The sequence below is a fragment of the Ahaetulla prasina genome, chromosome 8 (genome assembly GCF_028640845.1).
Source record: "Ahaetulla prasina isolate Xishuangbanna chromosome 8, ASM2864084v1, whole genome shotgun sequence".
NCBI lineage: Eukaryota > Metazoa > Chordata > Lepidosauria > Squamata > Colubridae > Ahaetulla > Ahaetulla prasina.
In genome coordinates this window covers 53,211,592-53,235,290 of record NC_080546.1, presented here as the reverse complement: position 1 = coordinate 53,235,290, position 23,699 = coordinate 53,211,592, and the positions used below count along the sequence as shown (strand labels likewise).

General features: G+C 38.8%; 1 protein-coding gene across 6 annotated transcripts in view; it reads right to left on the bottom strand.

Annotated features, from left to right (window-relative positions):
- DCTD (dCMP deaminase) overlaps nucleotides 1-23,699 on the bottom strand; it is a 117,378-nt gene that overhangs the window by 25,968 nt on the left and 67,711 nt on the right. For 5 of the 6 annotated variants that reach the window (XR_009156279.1, XM_058192848.1, XM_058192852.1 and 2 more), the window contains 2 exons: nucleotides 17,280-17,376; nucleotides 14,325-14,399 (listed from right to left, as the gene is read on the bottom strand). Coding sequence is in view for 5 of the 6 variants with exons in the window: in XM_058192848.1 (XP_058048831.1) it covers nucleotides 14,325-14,399; nucleotides 17,280-17,376 (172 nt within the window). In the remaining variant the exon portion in view is untranslated. Of the gene's footprint in view, nucleotides 1-1,102; nucleotides 1,155-14,324; nucleotides 14,400-17,279; nucleotides 17,377-23,699 lie in introns of all 6 variants that reach the window. The other variant, XM_058192851.1, reaches the window with a different exon arrangement.

The following is a 23,699-nucleotide window of genomic DNA, read 5'->3' as shown; positions in this document are numbered from 1 at the left end:
AATAAGAATTATTTCTGAGTTCTTATTCTATGATTGTCCAAGTAATAAATGACAAATATCAATGTTTGACAAGTTCAGATGTTGTGTGTGTCCATAAATTCTTGAAATAATTTAATTTTTTTTAATCTGCTATAATTTGTACTGTTTGTAGTAGAGTGGAGTATAAATTTAATTAAAAGTCAGTTAAAAGAACAGCTAGTATTAATATGTATCATATTTCTAACAATTTTCATGCACCAGTAAGTTCAGCATTTTCAAATGAATGTCAGCAGAAATTGGTTTATAACAGAAGTTCCCCAAATACCATTTCTGATGGCCTTAGCTACTATTAATACTTATACATGCGGTTCTTATGGTATAGTTGATACTGAAATTATTTACACTAGATATCCCACAAGAGACATTTAGATAGCCAGAGAGAGATTGCTCCTGAGGCAGTAGAGCATGAATTTGTCATCTGAAAACAAAAGCTGTAACCATGAATGCCGCTGTCGCTGTTGTTGTGTGCTGCTTTGTTAGCAATCAAACAAGCAAAAGGAAGCAAAAACAAAAACAACCAAGCAGAATATCAGGAAAAACTAGACAAGAAACACATCTGGGAAAACAAATCTTCCAGCCCTTGTCGGCTATTATTGGAAGAAAGTGATGCGTTACACCTCAGAATGTACTCATGAAGTCAGGAAGAGTGAGTTATGGCTGCCCTTAACAATTTAGCAACTAAGAAAACAACATCTTACCTGGGCAATCGCTCTCCTAAAGTAATAATTTCACCCATTCAAATATTTTTATGAGATAGTGACTGGTTTCCTTGTCTCCCTGCACAGATAATAAGTTCACATTGTCTCTCTTGGAATGAATCCCACTGGCCTTTGCTAGAAGGTGTTGGTCTATAAATCATTTCTAAAAACCTATCTATTTTTTTAACCATTGCTATAAATCTACATATAGTTATGTGAAAAGAATGTTATATTTTGCATTTGTACACACGCTAATAAAATCTAAAAGACATAGGGACCATCCAATGGATCTATGGGTTTTAATAAGTTGGATTTGCAAACAAAGAAAAAAGGCAATATTGTCAACGTATTTCAATTAAACTTACCCATCTTCATATTGCTTCATTCAATCTCCAATGTTAAGAAAGGAAGCGATCCCTAAGCCATATACGATAGATATTATAAGTAAAGTACAGTATAAGTATTATAGGTAAAGTTTGTCTCAGCAGCTACTAGAAAACTTGGAATCTATTACTAATTAATTTTTTGCAGTCCCTAGCTACAATATCATGGTTATTTTTCTGTCCATTTTTTTTTCAAATGCTGTCCACAAAGCTAAAGAAGGCTCTTCTTGTTCAACCCATGTGCTACCCACTTCTGCTAATGTTAATTTCAAATGTACTAGAAAACTATTCAACTATTTTCAGATCAGTTCAGATTTCAGATTATAAACATGGATATGTTTCTATGTTTCTGAGGCTAGAACTTGCAGAGAAGCACCTTGTTCTTGTTCTTTTGGCCACTTGCTGTGCATAAAAACTGCCAGCTGATTGATGTGTGGTTTGCCATCCAGAATTTATGAAAGTAAATGTAAGTTTTCTCTTTGTGCTTCTTTGCTTTCATGGTGACAAAATGCTATTGCCTTCCAAAGTCCTAATGCCACCTGTTTTGCAGTTGGATTCCTTTATTTGATTATCCTAGCTACTGAGATTCCATTGTTACAGTGGAACCTCGGCAGCCAGAAGCAAGGAACTAGGGTGAACCAAGAATGGGAGCATGGAAACATTCTCATTTCTGAAGTATATGGATATTATCCCTCCAACACGAAGATATGTAACAGTTAGAAACCGTCATTATGATGCTATAGGTTGTGATTATGATTATGACGCAAAGGGAAATTCATTGGCTCCCACTCCTGGGATTACATTTGCCTATAGTATACCTTGATTTCCATGAATTTCTTTATGGGTGCACAAAATATTTTCATATCGTATTATTTATCCTCTCTTTCTTTTGCACCAGTTATTTTTGAACAACTTGCATTTTAATTATTACCTTCCTGTACCAGGAGCTCAAATTAACATTGCTTATTATTTCAACTTCAGTAATACTCTATTGTGAGATATGCTGGGCATTCTTATGCCTTTGCCACTTCTCTAAGTCCTTATCTTTAGTAGTTAGCTTTGCATTTATCTCAGGTTTTTGTTTCCATCCTCCATACGATTTGATTAAAAGCTCCCTTGATTAGGATTGCCATGCTTTGGCTAAATGCAATTTTCCCAGTCCTTGAGAAGTATAGCTTTTGCCAGAAGTAAATTATTAAGAAAGCTCTTTGACCAGGGTCCAAAAATTGAAGCTTTTATGTTGGCAACATCTGTCTAGAAAACCACAGACTTGTAGTGACTCATATCTACCAAAGGCTTACTGCAGTACATATATTTATCATTCTCCATTTCTTCAACAGAGCTCAAATACTTGCCAAATGCTTTCTAAGACCAGATATGCCTAATCAGAGTTATATTCTTTAAAAGTATATCCTTCTTCCAAGGCTCAAGAATAAACTGTGTGAGGGATGGAGACAAAAAAAATCAAAATATAGATCATTTTAAATACGATCATTGGGATTTAGTCCTATGATCTAACAGAACTGGAATGGAATTAAATGTAAAATGTGCAATCTTGTAAAAGGACATCTGCAACAATTACAGATTTCTTGCTCAAAATGATTGCTAGGTAATATCTTATATCTTTAAAATGCACTACAATAAATTAAAATCTATCTTATTTTTCTGAAAGAAATGTCTAGCACAAAATAAAGCATATATAGGTAATTCCCGGGTTATGAGTGTTCCCTTAGCAAACAAAGTTACATGATCAGCGCCCCCTAGTGTTTACGAACAAGTCCCATGAATCTTGCAGCACCATAGCAGTTGTTCGCTTTTATGAACAACAGCAGAGGCTCTGCAACATTCATCCTGTACTTTGCCAACTTTTCTGTTTAGGCCTGGGCAGAGCCACTCCTCTGAACCTCCATTTTGGCCTGCAAAGTGCTGGGTGATGCTTGCGCACACCAAAATAGAACTGCAGAGGGACAAGTGCGGCTGAGAGTGGAGAGGAGACAGCTTGCTAGATCTTCGCACAGGAAGTGACCCAGCATGGCAGGTTGGGGGAGGAACCAATTGTGGGGAGCATGAAGTATTTCAGTGGGTTGGGGACGCCTTGGGTGATCTTAAGCAGGTGGTGTGTTCCATCACTAGCCCACCCTGCCATGGACTTCCCCACCCTGAAATATCTCACGTGCACTTAACGATTAGCAAATGTGTGGGTGAAAGGAGGGAGTGATCCCGTTCAAGGTACGAGATTCACTTCCACGAATCCTCGGTTACGAATGGAATGGGCAGGCTCCATTACATTCGTAACTTCAAGACTACCTGTAGTGAGCACTTATTGGTTTATTTGCCACATTTATATACCTCCCATCTATTGACTGACCAGTTTACAAATAAAAAACTGTAAAATCCATACAAAAGATAAAAAGATAAAGTTAGAAAGACAGAGTTAAAAGAGCAAAGTTTAAAAAACATGCTAATCACTTCCTCTATTATTAGCATGCCTGCACAGCTCTATATTCTTGAGGAAGGTGGCCAACCTTCTCCATATTATGCTCACTTTGAGCTAGGCTGGAGCAGTGGTGAAATCCAAATTTTTTTACTACTGGTTCTGTGGGCGTGGCTTGGTGGGCATGGCAGGGGAAGGATACTGCAAAATCCCTATTTCCTCCCCACTCCTGGGGGAAGGATATTGCAAAATCTCCATCCCCATCCCACTCTGGGGCCAGCAAGAGATGGTATTTGCCGGTTCTCCGAACTACTCAAAATTTCCGCTACCGGTTCTCCAGAACCTGTCAGAACCTGCTGGATTTCACCCCTGGGCTGGAGATAACAGGGCACTGAGAAAGAACATTCAACTGATAGCAGATGACTATTTAGAAAGTTTTACAAGATAGCTTTTGCACAAAAATTAGCACATCTAAGGAGTCAAGTTGAAAGAAGAATGCATCTTTAGTCATATTATTTTTCTTATATTTCAGACAACTCTAGATGTTAACTTGGTACCAGTCATGCTTCATTTTAAAGAAAAACAAAATTACCTGTAAAATCCCAAGGTTTATCAACATAATTTCCATACTGGCATATGTTGAGTTAATACAGTATCAATATTATATTAGTCTTCTGGGTATTTATCAATGATTTCAATTGTTAAGATTTTTTTTCACCGTTGTAAATTTAGAACAAGAATTAGTAAATATTTTACATGTTTTCTCTCCTGTTATTTATTGAAGGAAAAATTGGTAATCCTTCATAATTTTGCTACTTAAAACACAATTGTATATTATTTGATGTACAATACATAGTTTGTATTATGAGAAGAGTGCTTTACAGTATCCTGCTTGGCACACATTCCTCATTAAAAGTCCTTTATTCTGTCCAGGTCCATTCAATTATTAGGCGTGTGTTTGTATTTTTATCATGTATTATGCATATGCTTTTTAAGCATAGCCATTAGTCTTAATTTTAAAGCTTAAACTGCTATTTAATTAACATTCATTTTGGCTGCAATCCTAAATTATTTTTCATGAAATAATTCTACTATATCTATTATAGACAGAACACAACAAAGAATTAAGTGTCCTGTAATCATTCAGCTTAAACATATTTCTTCCTTTCTTTTTCTTATCCATCTATCCATCCATCCATCCATCCATCTGCTGGTAGTAAACTCAATCTTTACCTTGCTATAGGGTGATTATGAACATGCAGACATGGTGTATATTATTAAAACCTGAAAGGGTGAAGATATAGGCGTCTATCCTTCAGGATACTTGGCACCAGGGTGAAGTGGCACTGATATTTAAGACAGCATAGCGGTGATCAAAGGGACAGGACAGGGATATTGAGAACACTGTGCTCAACAGGATCCCTCCCTAAAGTGCTCAGATGTTAGAGTCTGTTCAATAACTTCATAATCCATGCTGCAAGGCTGGGCCAGGTTCATGATCCTTAATAGCCACTATTACAGGGGTGAAATGCTACTGGTTCGGGTCAGTTCGCCTGAAACAGTAGTAAAAAGTGCTACTGGTTCGCCGAACTGGTAGTAAAAATGTAAAAAAAAAAGTTCCAACGATCAGCTGAGAGACACGCGATTGTTGGAACTTTTTGTTTTTTACTTTTTTAGCATTTTTTTACTACCGGTTCTCTGGAACCGGTAGTTAAAAATGCTTTAAAGTAAAAAAAAAAAAGTTCCGATGATCGCGCGTCTCTCAGCTGATTGTCGGAAGGTGGTTTTTTTTTTTTTACTTTTTAGGCATTTTTTTACTACCTATTCACCTGAGCCAGTAGTAAAAAATGCTTTTAAAAAGTTTTTAAAAAGGTTCCCAAAATTGCGCGCTACAGCTGATCACACACTGTTCTACTTACCTTCCCAAGCCTCCTTTTGGCGCGGACTGCACATGTGCACATGCAGCTCACGTTTTCCGGGTACTGCACATGTGCGCTTGTTTGCTGTGTACTGTGCATGTACATGTACAACACGCATTTGGTGCACAGCGCAGCCAGCGAACCAATACTAAACTGGTTCAGATTTCACCACTGCACCATTATCTTATCTGAAGTAATCTTAGGCCTGATATGAAAGGGCAAAAAGCTTCCTAATTGATAGGTACCCATGACTGTATGAAGTGAAAGGGACGATTTGGAGAGTTCACCCCTAGCACATTATCTATTGAGATGATTTATGGCAAATACCTGGGAAGGTTCCCAGTGATCTTACTAATAGTTCCATTGAATGATTGATTGCCTATTGGCATCTAAGAATGATTTGGGCATTTGGCAACATCGTTCTTGAGCAACCTGTCTTGGGTACTGAACTCTGATGGTCCCTTGGTATACTGAGGAATACCAGGAGAAAAAGTGTTAGAATTAACAACTAGTAAATAGAAGAGAAAAAGGAAAGACTGACCAAACACAGTATGAGCTCATGTTCAAGCCTAAATCAAGGCAATAAAGAAGGTGAAATGCTTTATTGTGTTGGACTATTGGACAGCTGATAGTACCATGTTTATGGTAGCCTTTTCAGGAAGGAATATCAAACAGCGCTCCTGCCTGACCTCTGTTACCAGTTTGACAGTGTTTGGTTGATAAAATCATTCAGATTTACAAGTTTCTTGTCTCTTCAAGGGAATAATCCAATGTGATTACTGGGGCAGTATCTTGGTTAATCTTTGATTTCTTTTGGCCTCTAAGTATAAAATGTTTTCTAGTATGTTCTCATCAATGAATAGTTTGGATCCATGCCCTTAAGACTCTTTTGAATGCAGGATGGTATGGCATTGGATACTTCTATGTGGTTATTGTATACATCCCTGTTTTTGGATTTCTGAAACTTTTGAATTTATTCCAAAGGATTCCAAAGGCAACTTAATCTAAGTTGCCTAGTCTGACTAATTTATGGATATTTGTTTTTCTTTTATTTATTTTAACCATGGATTTGTAACTGTTTCTTAACTGCAAACTATCAAGGTCTAATGATTGCAGCAGGCATCAATTGAAAGATATAAATTTCTGTGCTCCATTGTGATCTTTTAACTACAAACATTAGCACTATCGAGCTCAGGTGGAAGGGGGGATTATATCTGGCTCCTTCTTTGCCCAAGAGAGGTATTAAAAACTAACTTTTCTTTCATTTATGGATCACCTAAGTTAGACATAGATTGTTGTACATCTGAGACCTAACATGAATTGAATATTGCATTTAAACTTACAGCTGTGATTTTCTCTACATGCAGAGGTGCCATCTGGTCATAACTACACTGCTGTCATTTATCATTATGTTCTAATACATTCATATTAACATAAAACCCCACTACGCAAAATATGTGGTATTGAATTGTTACTAAAGGACTAGCAATCTTCCTATATATATGTCAAGATACAAAAGGATTCTACCAGTGAGTAGAGCATAAAAATTGCAATTGAATTTGAAAATCTGATAACTCCGAGAAAATATGGCCATCAGTTATACTGCATATAGATCATCAGACACAGATTAAATTCTGAATTTATATACACCTTTTCTATATTCATATCAAAGTAGTTACCAAATCTATGGTAATGAAAGAAATTTATTTTATTTTCCTTCACTCATGCGTTGTTTCTGTAAACGAAACAATGATTGCACACAAGTTTTTATCCTGCATTTCTTCAGTATAGTTATATCAGAATGATGTAAAAGTTAACTTCATTTCCCATGTTAATTCAAACCTTCTTTCCAGACCCTGGAAAAATCAGACATGTTTTAATGAATATTGCTCCTGGCTTCTTTTCAGTAAAAGGCTCCACGCTCCCTCTCCACAAACTGTCTGTCTCCTGTGCAGCAGTCATTGAGTTTTTTTTCCTCCCCCAAATCAAAACAGACAGCCCATACAGGTAGACATATTCTTGCATTGCTTACTCCTCACATCTCTACATGCCCAGCTGAGATGCCTGCAGTCCTAGATGGATGGAATACAGCATAGAAAAAGGCATTTGCCTGATATGTGTACAAGAACACATCTTCAACAAAGCTTGTTTCTCCAGAGAATGCAATAAAAGCTCAAGGACTGTAGGACTTGTGTTCTCTTTAAAGTGAAAAGAAAAACATTTCCCAAAGCATTTTGTTGTGTGTGCGCGTGTGTCTATGGATTTAATGCAAAAGCCTAAGATATGCATGTGTTTGTACTAGTACTGAAGTTCTGATACAAAAATTAAGGGTATATAGTTTTGTTTCTTTGGATCAATACTTTTCAAACTTGTCAGCCTTACAATGTGTGGACTTCAGCTCCCCTAATTCCCTAGCACAGGAATTCTGGAAGTTGCTCCACACTTAATATTAACAAGTTTGAAAAACACTGCTTTAGGTGGTGGTTCTCTTCCTCTTTTCTTTTTCTGTTTGCACCAATCTCCTTCAATAGAATCAGAATTTTGGAATCTACAGATAAGAAGGAAAGGAAAATTGGACAATACAGTAACAGGACTGATATTTTAAAATGGTTTATAAGTAGTGTTCTAGAACTTCTGTTGAAATCACACATCTGTGCTATTCATTAAACCATCTATCTCTTCTTTCGGGGTCTTCCATGTGGACCTGCAAAAAAGATGCTACTGCTTTAAGAATCACATTAATGAGTCACTAATGTGGAAAAGTGGTGGGACATGTTGTATGGTAGCAGAAAGTTGTTATAGTCACACTTACAGGGTTTTTTTTCCTTCCCATATTCAAAGTATACATGGTCCTAGCAGTTATTTTATTCCCTTCTAAAATATAACAAAAATAAAATTAGTTAAAAGTAAAGGTTCCCTTTGCACATACATGCTAGTCGTTCCCAACTCTAGGGGGCAATGCTCATCTGTTTCAAAGCCAAAGAGCCAGTGCTGTCCGAAGATGTCTCCGTGGTCATGTGGCCAGCATGACTCAATGCCAAAGGCGCACGGAACGCTGTTACCTTCCCACCAAAGGTGGTCCCTATTTTTTCTACTTGCATTTTTTACGTGCTTTCGAACTGCTAGGTTGGCAGAAGCTGGGACAAGTAACGGGAGCTCACCATTACACGGCAGCACTAGGGATTCAAACCACTGAACTGCCGACCTTTCGATCGACAAGGTCAGCATCTTAGCCCCTGAGCCACCGCGTTACTGCATTATAAAAGTTAAGATACTTCAGAATAGAAATCAATACCAAGGGGTTGTTATGTTAGGTTGCCATTGTTTATTAGCTGATTCTGATTCATAGGAAATACTGGTCTTTTTCCATATGATTTCCAATCAAAGGCCATACCTGAGATTGCCTTGGACTTCTTTTCCTTCTCTCACAAGTGCAGGATTCTTTTTTTGGGTCGCTTGAAAGTTGATCCATTGGTTTTAACAAGAATTGACCAACTGGCTTCCTATTTTGTTGACCTATATCTTCCATTTGCCTTCTAATATGCTCTGATTGCATTGAGATAGATGATTGGTTTGACTTATCAGTTTATATTGTAATTTAGCTTTAAATTCAAGTTTCTTAACCAAATAACTCACCGCAGCAATGTGTTTGGAATAAAAGCTGTGGGTTTTTCTGAATAGAATTGTAATCCATGCCTACCTTTAATTTGAGGGTGCAAGTACTTTGTATTCCTTCTAATTAAAGGTATAATGGGAAGAGTATAAAGATTGTGCCAGTAATTAATTAAATTCCATGTACATGTATTTTATTCTTTAGTCTTTATTCAGGATAGTATACACTTACTTTATTGGACATAAAGAAATGTCAAAAGTAGCCTATTTCAAGCCTGAAAAAAAGTTTTTCAATTTTCCTCCTTATAACATGGTATCTTTGAAGATCAACACAGGAATATTATAGTCACACTGGGATTCAGGGTCTTTATTGCCTGTCTCTCCTTTGAATGTAGCAAGCACTATTGAAAAGTACAAACCCTTTGTGTTATGTATTGGTAATGACAGTCGGCAACATTCCTCTTTGTTTCAAGTCATGATGCTATAGTTGTTAATTAATGTCTTACAAACCTAACCTTGTATATATATGGAATGTTTCCTTCAATAGGTAGCCACTTACAAGCACACTATCAACAGAAATTCCCCTGATTCCCAGTTTGGGACAACACAATTCCACTCATCCTCCAGATCAGAAGAACTACCAATAGAGCAATCAGACATTTAATGTGTACAGGCTTTGATTAATCTTAGCCTTCTTGACTCATAATGATAGCTATAGGTAGAAGTCTTAAAAAGGCAAAGACAATCTGCTATCTTGCTTTTTAAAACATGGTAGACTTCTTAATGGAAGTGTGTACTTTAAATATTTATTTGTTCTGGATATAAAGAATGTAAAGAGCATTCTTCTCACGCTATTAGTAAATCTATAATCCCTTGATAATACAAATGTCCGAAGTGAGAGACCAAAGCATCTGGAAATGTTGAATTGTTTGATGCACTGGTAATACTTGGCGTGGAAATTGCCATATATTGGCCATGAAGAACATTTATTTATAGCAAATTTTCCAACGATTTTTTTCTGTCAATTGCTATGCATGTCATTTGGATTATGAAACAGGCAAACAGTACCTCTTTAGGTAAATTGGACTAAAACTCCCAGAAATCTTAATTATTGGCTATGACAGTGATGATGAACCTTTTCGGCACCTAATACCCAAACTGGAGCGTGAGTACGCTGGAACCCCGAAGACCAGCTGGCTGGTACACATGACTGGTCTTCAGTTCCAGCACTCCAGCATGTGCAAAGATCAGCTGAGTGGCGCCATGTGTACGCTGGAAACCAGAAGAGCAGCTGGTGACAGCGCACGTGCCCACAGAGAGGGCTCTGCGTGCTACCTCTGGCATGTGTGTGTTGTGGTCCGCCAGCAGCTTGCAGACCTAGCAACAGAGTCCGACAGTGAGGAGGCTGGGGAGGACAATGGGCCAGTCCTGGAGTCAGGGGAAGGACTGGACGAGGGCTCTGCGTCAGAGGCAGAGATGGGGCCAGGACCATCTGGGAGCAATGCGCGGACTCCAGAGCATCCAGAGAGGCAGAGGAACAGGAGGAGCCTGTTCCTAGTGCATGCATGAGAAGAGCTGCCAGATGGCAAGAGCAGCTGAAGCAAAAAGGATGACTTGGGAGTAAGGCCAGAAGATGATTGGCCACTCCCATAAGGCTTAAAAGAGCAGCAACGAGCCGTTGGGTTCTTTGTGGAAAAGCAACGTTGATTTCAGTGCTTCTTGTCAGTGTCTCTTGAACTTTGTGGGGTTTTTGCCAAGAAAAGCCTTTGGCAGGTTGCCAAAGACATCAAAGGTTGGTGATAAGGCCGCAGGACTGTTTATGAAGAATTTGTTTTGGACTAAGCTGAGAATGAATTAATTCTCAGCTGTTTGGATAAAATAAGTTTATTTAGGACTAATTGTGTTTGGTAATCACTACTTGGGCCTCGGTTACCACAGTGTGCCATAGGTTCATCATCATGGGGCTATGATATATTGAATTCAAAAAACTATCACTCCAAATTTTAAATTGTTTTGCTAATTCCCTGCTTGCAGAATTTTAAAATCTTGTGAAATATATTGGCTTACTATTCATAGAAAGCTAACAGAAATGCTTATTTCAGTGCTCAGCTTTGGATCACTAAGTCCTTTCTATTTCACATTTTAAATTAAAAGTGCGTTCCTTGAAAGCCAAAGTTTCTGAACCATTACCATTTTAAGAATGTAATCTATTTTCTAGCTACATTAGCAATTTGTTTCCTATTTCCTTAGTTGTACATAGAATCTATTCCTGTCATGAAAAGTTGATAATATTCATACATTTTCCACTAACCGTAAGATCTTTCTCAGGATATTTTGGCCAATTACACTTATTGGTGTGAAAAAGGGTATGACAATAATAGCAGATTATATGATTTACATTTGCCTAACCCAGGGGTCGGCAACCCGCAGCTCCAGGGCCACAAGCGACTCTGGGCCCTCTGCCACAGCTCCCTGTGCCATCACTGGCACACTCGCCCCATCCCTCTTCCTCTCCCAAAGTGGCAGGAAGTGAAGGCTGCCTTATGCATAAATGTGGTGTGAAGGCAGGTATAAGGCAGCTTCACTCCTGCACTTCCCTCCCCCCACATAACCCCCCCCCCCGGCTGGCTGTGGCTGAGCTGGGACCGTGCGGAGAGACTCCCTGTAAGCGAGCCACTGCCCACCCTACACGTGCCTTTCCTGAGCTTTGGTGCTTGTTTGAGGAGGGCCTCCCCGCACATGTACACGCTCCCTGCTCAGCCACAGCTATTCTGGGCATCCTGAGAGGAAGAGGGTTGCCAGAGAGTGCAGGAGCAAAGCTGCCCTGTGCCTGCCTTCGCGTCACATTTGTACATAAGGCAGCCTTCGCTTCCTGCCATTTCAGGCTGGAGTCTCCTTGTGTATGCAAACGCTCCTGGCTCAGCCACAGCCGGCCAGGGAGTTACGAGAGGAGTGGGGACAGGAGGATGGTCACCCAAAGGGAGGAGGGAGACACACACAGAGAGACACATAGAGAGACACATAAGAGTGATACATAGAGAGGGGGAGGGAAGGGGAGAGGGAGGAAAGGGGAGAGGGAGAGAGAGACAGAGAATAGTTTTGTGGCTGGGTAGGCATGGCTAGGTGGTCATGTGACTGGGAGTTAGTGACAGGGCCGGTTTAGCTCACGCTGGTAAAGCCTGTTATTAAGGCTTATTAAGGCTTATTAAGAACACAGTAGCCTGCAATTACTGCAGGTTCGAGCCCGGCCCAAGGTTGACTCAGCCTTCCATCCTTTATAAGGTAGGTAAAATGAGGACCCAGATTGTTGGGGGCAATAAGTTGACTTTGTAAAAATATACAAGAGAGAGAGACAATAGTTTTGTGGCTGGGTAGGCATGGCTAGGTGGTCATGTGACTGGGAGTTAGTGACATTGAGCTGGCCACGCCCACCCAGTTTTGTGGCTCCCAGTGTCTTTTTCCTGTAGGAAAGAGGTCCAAATGGCTCTTTGAGAGTTTAAGGTTGCCGACCCCTGGCCTAACCAATAGTTTATGGATAACCAAAATACCACCAATCTCAGTATAGACCTACACTAGATATACTTCCACAGACAGAAGGCTATAAGTTTAATGAAGAAACAAAATCCAAAGAAAATCTTTTACTGCTCTAATATTGTACAGTATATTTAATCTAGTATTTCTTTACTGACAAAAGGCATTGACTAGATCTTTTCTCTTTCAGTTTAGGAACAATACTCCAGAACTAAACAGTATTTACATTTCTTTAATGAAATTAGCCCTCTATTCAAAGAATGGCTCTCCAAATGTAACTGGATTCTACTAAACATGACTGGTATGAACAGTTATTGAAGGTATTGCCTTATTTAATTATACAACAAATATTATAATGGCAAGGGAATATATTAGGTTTTTGATATATCTTTCAGCATTCAACCAGGATTGATTTTTTCTTATGTTTAATGTTAAGATGTATTTGTTACTTGTTTTTTTGTCACATGGTTTTTTGTTGCTAGTGTTGGATGTTTGTTAGTTTATTTTTATTTCCCCCCCTTCTTTTTTTGTATTTTATCTTTAGTGATAAAAGAATAAACATGGTTTTTCTTTAAAAAAATAAAATATAGTTTTTGTATGACCACAGAAATACTATGATTTAGAACCAAGCACAGTGAGTAATATAATAAAAATTATATTTCACAAAGATTTTAATAGACATTTTATAATGCTGATATTGTGCCATATTAAAAAATGCTCAACACACAGAATTTCAATACAAATATACATACCAAACTTCACAAAACATTTTTTAAAATGAAATAATTTGAGTATCTAAATAACTATTTGTTGTCAAAATCAAATAAAAAAACCTATACGGAAATCTTGTGAAAGCTTTAATCAATGTTTCTTAAACTTAATGCTAATTTTAACAAACCAAAGCAAGCTAAAACCATGGTCCATTTGGCATATGTAGCCTCAATATGGATTAAGCCTGTTCATTTCCCTTAGAAGAAAATACTGACTTAGAGGCTAGTTTTAACATTGCAAATTATTAGATTGTCTCCCAGAATTTTAGATCAATGGACAAATTACTTTTTAGGGTATAAAAATCAGCTCCAAAGAAGTTCTTATTGGTTCTGATGATTTATTCACATCCTCTAAGAAAAGTAAGATGTTTGGGGGCAGTGGGGCAAAGGGGGATGAAAGCTACTGTAAAATTTTATTCAATGCAAAACATTTTCAAATGTAAATCATATAAAGAAGCAATTAAGTAGCTGAAGATTTCAAAGTGTTAAAGTACTAGTTATATAACTGTCTAGCCAGTCTGAATTAAATTAAGCTAGGACATGTGTTCCCACAGTTGTATGCTGCTGAAGAGATTCTTCAACAGTTCTTGTACAGTCAATATTCACAGAATATGAATTGTAATTTTATTTCCCTTCAAGTCAGATGAGTTCTTGGCTAATTGACACAATATATTGAATGCCTTTTGCATTGTTTACCCACTAATACTAATCTCACACAGAGTTTCATTCACAGAAGATTTAGTAAAATCCTGGAAGTCAAAGTTTAAACGTATAGCAGAAAAAGCACAAATGTTCAAGTTCTGACACATTCCTTAGATGTCTGCTTAAACTGTAGTGGCTATTAAAAAGTTATGCCTAACTTCAAGATGAAAGGCATTAGCAGCTTCTAAGAAAAGGATAATCACACTCTTCTGGAGATTTAATTAGATGTAACTCACAGAGGCTTTTGACTTGGTTTGCTGTTAATTGAATCAAAATCAATGATGATCTTGCTGCACTTTGGTTTGAATTTTCTAAAAACAACAAAGAGAGAGGAATATTAGCTAGTGAAGTAGTTAAACATTTTGTTTGCTTTGGCTCCCAACTAAATTTTAAGAAGGAAAAAGCATATCCTTGGATTCATTCTATGTTTTATCTCTATAGGAGCCAATTATAGTGCACCATACTGAGAGATACCCGGACAAAAAAGACTAAGACAAAAAGACACATGGGGTTGCTTAGTCTGTATGTTCTTCAGCTATTGGAGTTCATAAATTAGAAAGGAGTTAGAAGGATTTCTAACAACTTAGCTACAGGGGGTAGCATCTCTGTAACATTTTATATGTTCTTTCCATGCCAATTTTTAATAGGAAATTTCCAAAGTTTGCTTCTTGTAGTCTTAAAGGAAAGGCAGAAAACACCACATTATGCAAGGGGGATAAAATACAAACTACTGAAGCTAGAATCATTTTAGAACTGTAAAATTAATACCATCACCATAGTTCATCCTTTTACATCATTAGAGCATCTGCTGCAGCAATTAGCAAGAGAGGTATTGGGGGACTTTGTATATATTTTACAATCTACTAGTAAACAGAAGAATATGCAAATAACGTGGATTTAGTGTCTCATTAAGCTTGACAATTCAGTACTAGAGATTCATTAAACCTAGCCAAACCCTCACAAATCATTACAAAAGGCAAAAATAGTCAATAATGAAGGATATGCTTGGGAGAATGACTATACACAAACTTTATCCAACCAATTGGTCAGAAATACTTGGAGGCATGCCAGCCACAGACAAATTTTAGAAAGATCTCATAACAGAATGACTTGTGCTCCTGCTGTAATAAATGTGTCTCTTACACACATACCACATTCATGCAACATTTTATCACTTCATGTTTCTACTTCAGTAAATTAGGGTAAAATTGTCTGTCAGAACTATTGAACTTACAAAATTCTCTAATTTTCAAATTCTGAAGACTGAAAAATAAAGATTTCTATCACATTAATAGTTTGCCTCCCAGTGCCTTTGAAATTCTACCTTCACTTCGTAACACTATAGCTTTAAAGAAAGACATTTACAAGAAATGGTTTTAGAAATTGCTTTAGTCTGATTTTATTTTTGAGATAAAACTGTTTCCATTTGGACTTGTTTTATTTAAATCTATTTTTATTTAATAAAAAAATATTTTGCAGATAAAAATGAGTTTTGAAGCATATACAACAGATAAGCTTATCCTTACATGGACATTATTGAGACGTTATAAACATCAGAAATAATCCTCAATCTTAGAAGCATCACTTGTCAATTGCTATACATTCAATGTAAACCTTACATTATCTACTTACCAAGCGTATTTTCATGCTGTCACTTTAAAATATGAGAAATTGTGTCATTGTTAAGCTAATGACATACAGCTCTGATTCAAATCTGAATAAAATGTTGCCATGCATAACCAAGTCCAAGACACTGCAGTTCAAAGTTTGAATGCAGAGTAAATGAAAGCAAATAGGCTACAACTGAATCCTGGAGGGTCTGAAATTCTGTGCATAGGTAGTTCTCAGGTCCTGTGGGTAGTTATTGGTTTCTTTGTTTGTTTTTTGGATGGAGTTGCATTCTCCATGAAGGAACAGGTATGTAGCCTAGAACTGCTAATAGATTCAGCTTTGTCAGTGGAGATCCAAAGCAACTTTTGTGACTAAGGGCACCTGTTGGCAGTGTGTGCTTCTGCCTGCATGAGCATGCATAGCCATCTTGCTTTGCCAGTCAATCCAATGGAAGTATTATCTATGTATCTGTGTAGGCAACCTAGAAAACTGCAGCCAGCCTGAGCCTTTCAGAACACCTGTTTCAACATCTCACGGATGGCTGCTTTGTTCATACTAATATGCTCTGCAAAGTGTCCTTCATCCAGACCTTCTCTTGATTTTGTCACATCCCACAATTAAAATTATTTTTCAAAACTATCTTTTTAAAAATGGTTTCTATAAAAGTTTTTACTTTATTTATAATAATCATTGTAAATTAATTTGGGATAGTTTAATTAAAAAGCAATAAAGTGTTGTTAATAAAATTATCTCTCATTTTCTATTTCTGACACCCTCTTTTTTTCCTTTTCCACAATAGATGGTAGGCTGTTGGGCTAAGGGCAGATTGCTCATTAGAGGCATAACTTTATCTTTTGTAAAAGACTTTGCCAGATTTGAAGGCTGCATAAGACACCTGGGCTACTCACTTTAGACCTAGATGTCCATTTTGGCTTTATAGGTCTATATCTTCACAGCCATTTTCTTTATAGATTGAAATCTTTTTTAGTTACACAAGGAATATGGCCCTGTTTACGGTAACTAATGCAGTCATAATACATTTGCTGAAGCACAAAATTTTACTAATGTTTGTTGTTTGTGAACAGTATGTGTTTCTTTTTTTAGCAGAACAGAGGCTATTGTTTCTACAATAATTCCTTGTATTTTTGCTTATTAAGTCCCAATCATAAGCCACTTTTCTCTGCAGACAAGTTTGCTATATTTTTCAAAGAAACTAAATCTAACCTACAATTTTCTGCATGCTTTGGTTGTATCAAAACCATAGCAGCGTATCCAATACAAGAAAATCGGTCCATGAAAAACAGCTCATCTCTGCTTGTTCGGTATAATAAGAATGCTCTGGAAAAAATTCACAACAATCGATCACTTTCCCATTATTGTCCCAGCCCTACTTTTAGTGTTAATAACATTACTATCCTAACTTACACCATTCTGTATATAAAAGGGAAAAGAGAAATTATTGAAGTCAAGCAACAGATTCCTTCAGAATTTTAAGACAAAGCAATAGCATACAAAAGGAAGATTGGGGATAGGGGGTGGATGGGTGGGTTAAGGATTTATATCTCCATGTGTTGACTCACATGTACAAAATTCCAGCTAGATCAAACAAGCGCCGTGCAGCTATCATTTCCGGAGTATCGTGATATTTATCAGACATAAAAATGACTTCTTTTATCCCTAGAACAGTGGGGAAAAAACAGAATTGAAAACAAAAACATCAAGTACAAGCCAAGCTACAGCAGTTCATTTAGACATGTAGACAAAAAAAATCCTGTTAAGAGATGTTCAATAAAGTTTCCATGCAGCTAAAGAAGAGGGGGAAAAAACATACTCTTGTACAAATCTCTACATGCCAAAGGCAGCAACATGAGTTCTGTTGATCACTGACATTATATTTGAATTACTGCAAAGGGAACAGTTACAGATTTCTTTGGTATAAACCCCTAGTATGTTTGCCTCCATAGTCGAGCTAGGAATATTCCCCATGTTAAAAACATCACCTGTAAATTAGTATCCTGTTCAATGAAACTCCTATATTGCCTATGTATCCCATTTACTTTAACTCAACTACTGAATGTAACCAGTTAAAATGCAGCATGCTGATCCTGCACATTATAAACAAGCTAAAATAGGTCATCTAACATGATAGCAACAACTACAATCAGCATGACAGATCTGGATCATGCATTCTGTAATTTAGATGTTGCTATAAATAAAAATATCTTTGGAAAGGAGCAGTGTTGTTAATGAGGCAAAAAATTGTACTTGTAGCCTCAAGGCTATAGGGCTTTAAAAAGGGGGAAATATAGTATTAGGATTTCAAGGGCTGTAATACAAATAAATTATTTTTTGTCTTTACTTAAGCAACTGTTGAAGGATATACCGTATTTCTGGCTTGAAAATAAGCAGTTGGGCTTATTTTTGGTGAGGTCTTTTTTTTTTTTTTTTGAGGTGCAGGTGGCAGCGAGTGTGGTCACCAAAGTGAGCAAAGAATGGACTTATCCAGTGACACTCATAGAAAAAAACCGAAGTGGAAAATGGTTGCTGTTGCTTCTGCCCTGCCATTGCTCACATGCCAACCAGAACCTCTAAAAGGCATATAAACTGTTTTCCTCTTTTTCTATTATGGTATCAGATGAGCCTTTTCGGTGGCATTAACTCCTGGCTCTAGTTTTCAGTAGTTTTGGGTGATGGTTTGTCTTAGACACTTAAAAGAGTAGCCCGTTGCCTACCAGGTGGCTACAGTTTGCCCCTGGAGTTAATATAAAACTTGCTTCATCATTGCCAAAATTCACTTTTGCCATTGCTGCACCTACTGCTGCCCCTTCCCCCCAAGCAAACCCACTCCACCCCACTTTTTGTGTCACTTCGGGTTCGTGCTCTGCTTTACTGCAGTTGCACACACACATATGGCTCCCAGGCCCACCTCGCTGTTCATGCGCCTGCAGAGAAAACGGCCCAGGGGCCTTGCCTGCGGAATGCAATACTGCTACCCTTGGCGCACACTGTGAATCAGAGAGTGCACTGACTGACTGGCTACTTTAAGGAATGCGCAGTATGCAAGAGGCAGAAGCAACTATTCCATGTGACGGGGGCCCATGTCTGCGGCGGGCACAGAAGCATGCACGTTTTGAGCCATCACGCATGGTCCAGAGGCAAAAAGCACTTGGTAACGTGTGGCTAGACGCCGAATAGCCATCGTTGCGTGGGAACGGCTCGGTGTCTTCCGATTTAGTTGTTTTGACTCCCCCTTCCTCTGCTCGGTTGCATGTTCTCTGTATGTTTTTCCCCTAACTCTTGTTCTCTCTCACTTGCTGGGCAGTGGTTGAGACCGCTGGTAGTTAAGATCAAATTTGCTGTTGCTTAAGTCGTGGACAGTAGCAGCAGCAAGCAGCAGTGGTAGTATTGGGTAGATCAATGAAGGGACATTTATGGCAGGCTGGCCAGCAGAACGATTGGCACGGCTTTGCTGCCACCTGTGACTCCAGGAGAGGGAGGGAGGACAGGCGCATTGCATGAGAGACTCAGCCCGGGGAGAAGGGGGTGGAGGTAGAGCAGGTGGAGGCGTTGAGCCAGCAGCCAGCTGCCGGAGCAGAGACCCGTCCCAAAAGCCAGGGAGAGAGAGGTGACGAATCTCACAATGACTCATTTCTGGTGGAGTTTGGGTGAGAAAAAGAAAGACTTCTATTGCTTCTGCTGCAAACCATGGTCTCTGCCTGCTCCATAGCCACACGGTCACTGCAGAACAGAGGGGCCCTCGGCTGCAAAGTTGCCTGGTGCTGTGGACAGGGTTGGGGCTAGCAAGAGTGCGCTGGAAATATCTCTAGGCATCTGGAGACAGAACTCCCGGCCCTCGCTCAATCAGGTGATCCGCGGGCCGCAGTTAAGAGGCCCAGCAGCCATGAGGTGACTAGGGAAGGGAAGGGCTGCCTCCTGTCCTGGCCATGCCCACCCCTTTCACTAGGGCTTATTTTTGGGGTAGGGCATATATTAGTTCCACTCCCAAAAATTTGGGCTAGGCCTTACTTTTTGAATAGGTCATATTTTCGGGGAAACGCCATATTAAAAAACTGTAGACAGATGCCATACATTCAGCAACAAACTGTAAATATGAAACTGCTGCTACCAAAACATATTGTACTTAAGTTTGCATTTCTGTATGCAGATGAGTAAGCTACTACTGTCCATCTGTGAACACAGAACCACAGTTTTTCTCTGAAGAACATAATTTTGCACACTTCCGATACAAATTCAAAAGGGCCGTGGATAGCTCAGGCTGGTAAAAGCCTGTTATTAAGAACACAAAGCCTGCAATTACTGCAGGTTCAAGCCCGGCCCAGGGTTGACTCAGCCTTCCATCCTTTATAAGGTAGGTAAAATGAGGACCCAGATTGTTGGGGGGGGCAATAAGTTGACTTTGTAAAAATATACAAATAGAATGAGACTATTGCCTTATACACTGTAAGCCGCCCTGAGTCTTCGGAGAAGGGCGGGGTATAAATGTAAACAAAAAAAAAAATCCTTCTAACTGCTGCTTCCAACTCTCTCTATCTCATCACTAACTGTCAGAGCCAAACTTAATTCTGCTCATATCTTACTCTGTCAAAAGGTTATATTAACATAAAAAGGTAAAGGTTTATTTCCCGTCTAGTCGTATCCAACACTAGGAGCGGTGCTCATCTCCATTTCTTAATCAAGGGAGCCGGCCAAAGACACCTCTATGGTCATGTGGCCAGCATGACTATACTCCAAAGTGCATGGAAAGCTGTTACCTTCCCACTGAAGTGATATGTATTTATCTACTTGCATGCTTCCGAACTGCTAAGTGGGCAGGAGCTGAGAAGAATAATGGGACCTCACTCCACTGTGTGGCAATAATATCCTGCAAGAAGCACTCATAGAGACAAATGCTACGTCTGCAAAGGAGTCTTCAAATCAGTGTTTTTCAAATTTAGCAACTTTATAAAAAAAAACTAGTTTAAATTTTGGCTGATTTAACTGTTACTGCTTACACACAGTGACAAATGAGTACCAATTGATCTGGAGTATTTTGGAATCCCCCCCCCCATTCTATATTCTATGACTCAACAGTGAAGTTATCAGTACAATTTCTTTAGACTTTACAGATGATAATGAAAGAAAGTTCAGCTTGATGAATTCAAACTGAAATCTTTGCGACTACATGGGCACTTCAGTATAGTCCACATTCTTTGCTGAAACACAAAGTTGTTTCTCATTGTTTTCACTTGAATGCAGGAGGGGCCATGATTTGTCACATAGGGTAGTGAAGACTAGGAACCCCAAGCCCCCTTTTGGTCTTTCATGCTTTACAATTGGTGCTGCTCCAATTGTAAATGAATGAAATCCATTTATAGCAGTTCCCCAGCGGTCCAAATTAACTGAACAGTGTCATGGCAGGAGAGGAAGTCAAAACAAATCATCCAGCCACATTCCAGATTAGGATGTTATAGTGATCAAATGGATATCAAACAAATGCGCAAAGAGCCAGGGGCTGAGTGGATAATTTTTGTAGTAGCTTCTCCCTTTGAGATCCTATTCTTCCTATTTTGCCATCTTTTTGTCTGCCGAGCTTCCCTTCTTTTGAAGGGGCAGTGGAGCTTATTCTGGCAAAGAGACCACAGAATCAAAGCAGCATGGGGAGCAAATTAGGGGTTACTAGTGCTCACCAGTAATCCATGTTTGCTGCCCATTCCTCTTTAGCAAGGGGAACATCCTCTGCCTTATCCAGTGAGAGAAAGATAGGGAGAGAGCTGTTTATCCTGAGAATCAGGTTCCTGCAAGGGCAGGATAGATTGGAAGCAGATGAGTGTATGCCTTCAGGTTGTGTTTTTGGAGAGTTTGGCTGAAATTTGTTTTGCTTGTGAGGCAGTTCCTTCTGAGTATTTTTCAATATAACTGAAATGGAGCTTCAGAGGAGTCACTATCAATGTCATTATCACTGTTACTGGTGAAATAGTTATAGTGTGCTGACAGTTTTCTACTTATCTGAGTCAAAGAAAAGACAGCAGCGGGAGATGATTTGAGCATCTCAATAGGGCAGATGTGTAAAGTTGGTGCTGGACTTCCATATCATTACCAAAGGGGGTAGTGGTGTTAGGATTGTTGTTTTGATTGTCGGCTAGTTTCTTCCTCAGATTAATGAGTTCTGTGTTTATATTCTTGCTCTTGACAAGTCTGTCAAAATTACTTTTGGAGCCTACGTTTTTTATCTGCAGGGTTCTGATCATTTGTCACTTTTCTAGTGATGAGATCACGGACTAACTCATTCTTAAAGACTGACAATTTGGATGTAGTGAGTCTGCCACAGAAATTCACTCATTTGTATACCTCTAGAAGGGAGAGATTATTGTTTGAAATCCAGGAATAATTGCTTAGCATTTCTTGAGCTAGGTAAGTGATGAAAAAGTTTCAAATCAGTTTCTCTATTTTGGCAGTTTAGGAGCTGAGATAGGGAAGTCACAATAGTCTTCTGGCACTTCCAGCTATGAGCATTCCGATGTATTTCTAGGAGTTGCTTTTTCTGTATGAAGGTAGTTGGGTGCTTCTAGATGCACAGTTGACATGGGACAGCATGACCAGCTTCTGCTGCCAATTTAACCCCCGATAGCCATGGAAGATTTGCAGATCAAGCATTTGTTGGAAGTTGTCATTTATCCATTGCAGTATGAAAACCAATCCATTTGTTCTGCAGACAAAAGGCAGACCTTATGGTAAAAGGGGAATAGTATAGCTGTAAGGGGAGTGGGGTGCAGGAGACTTACTCCAGAAAACTATTCTCACTACTTCCCTGCTTCTGGGGAGTGACTTGCACTAAAGCTTTGGAGGCTTGGTGGAGGCAGATGCTCTTATTCCTGGCTTTTGTTTGTCAAATTCTTTGGAGATAAAGGCGATTCTGAGGTTGTAGATCTGCTACTGACATTTTTGATTGCCTCTGCAGTGGGGAGATAGGACTCAGTCCTCCTATCCGTTTTTTCTGCTTTGTTGGATTTATCATTACTGGGAGTTGTCCAGCTTCTTTTCTTACCTCTGTATGCCATTTTTAGGTTGAAGGACTGTGTCAAAGTGGTGAGAGGATGTAAATTCATTTCAGGGGCTGCTAGGTTGTTTCCATCTTGTCTCCTCTCTCTCATGTTTTAAATACGAGCAGGAAACTAAACAAGGAATGGGACTATGAAGATGTGAGCAACGAATTTGTTCTCCATCCCTATGATGCATACCTTTTTTTCTTTTAAGTGAAGTTAAGTAAAGGATTCACTCTTTGAAAAGATGACTGCATGGGAAATTTGCTAAAATTGTCAGACCTGTAGTCTACCAAGCTACTACTGTGCATATTGACTGATAGTGATTCCTTTTTATTCAGGTGGACTTATTTTCCCCAGAACTAATTGGAAATGTCAGGAATTTAAATAGATATCATTTTTATACCACGCATGATCTCTACCAATGATCTACAAAATCTCTCCAGGTAAAGAACTGGAGACAATGGAGTCATAAGGGCAAAGAACGACTACCACTGATGACAGGAGATGGTCTGACTCTCACTGCCAAGGAACCTGTAGAGATGTACAATAAGCACAACTCCAGATGGCTAAGAAACATACACGACTTTTCTCTGAACATTGTCACAAGGACGGACATTTTACCAGTATCTAATAATCGGATGAAAGTCCCAACTGTCACACTTGCACAACTGTAGCGAGGGCAAAAATGTGTAACTATTGTAATGAGAAAAAGAGAGAGAGAGATCCTGGAAGTCTTATGACATTTATGACAAAAGAGATAAAAATCTTCAAGTGCTAACCATGTCTGATATTCAAATTAAAATGTAACATAGATATTCCCAGGAGATCTTATGTCACACAAAGTTTATTCTTCCATCTCCTCCCCTTACATTCTATGCACAGTGTCAGCAATGCAAACCGACAGTAATGATATGCAACGTCTGCATAGTTTCTTGGCAGCTGTTGGTCTAGAAAGTT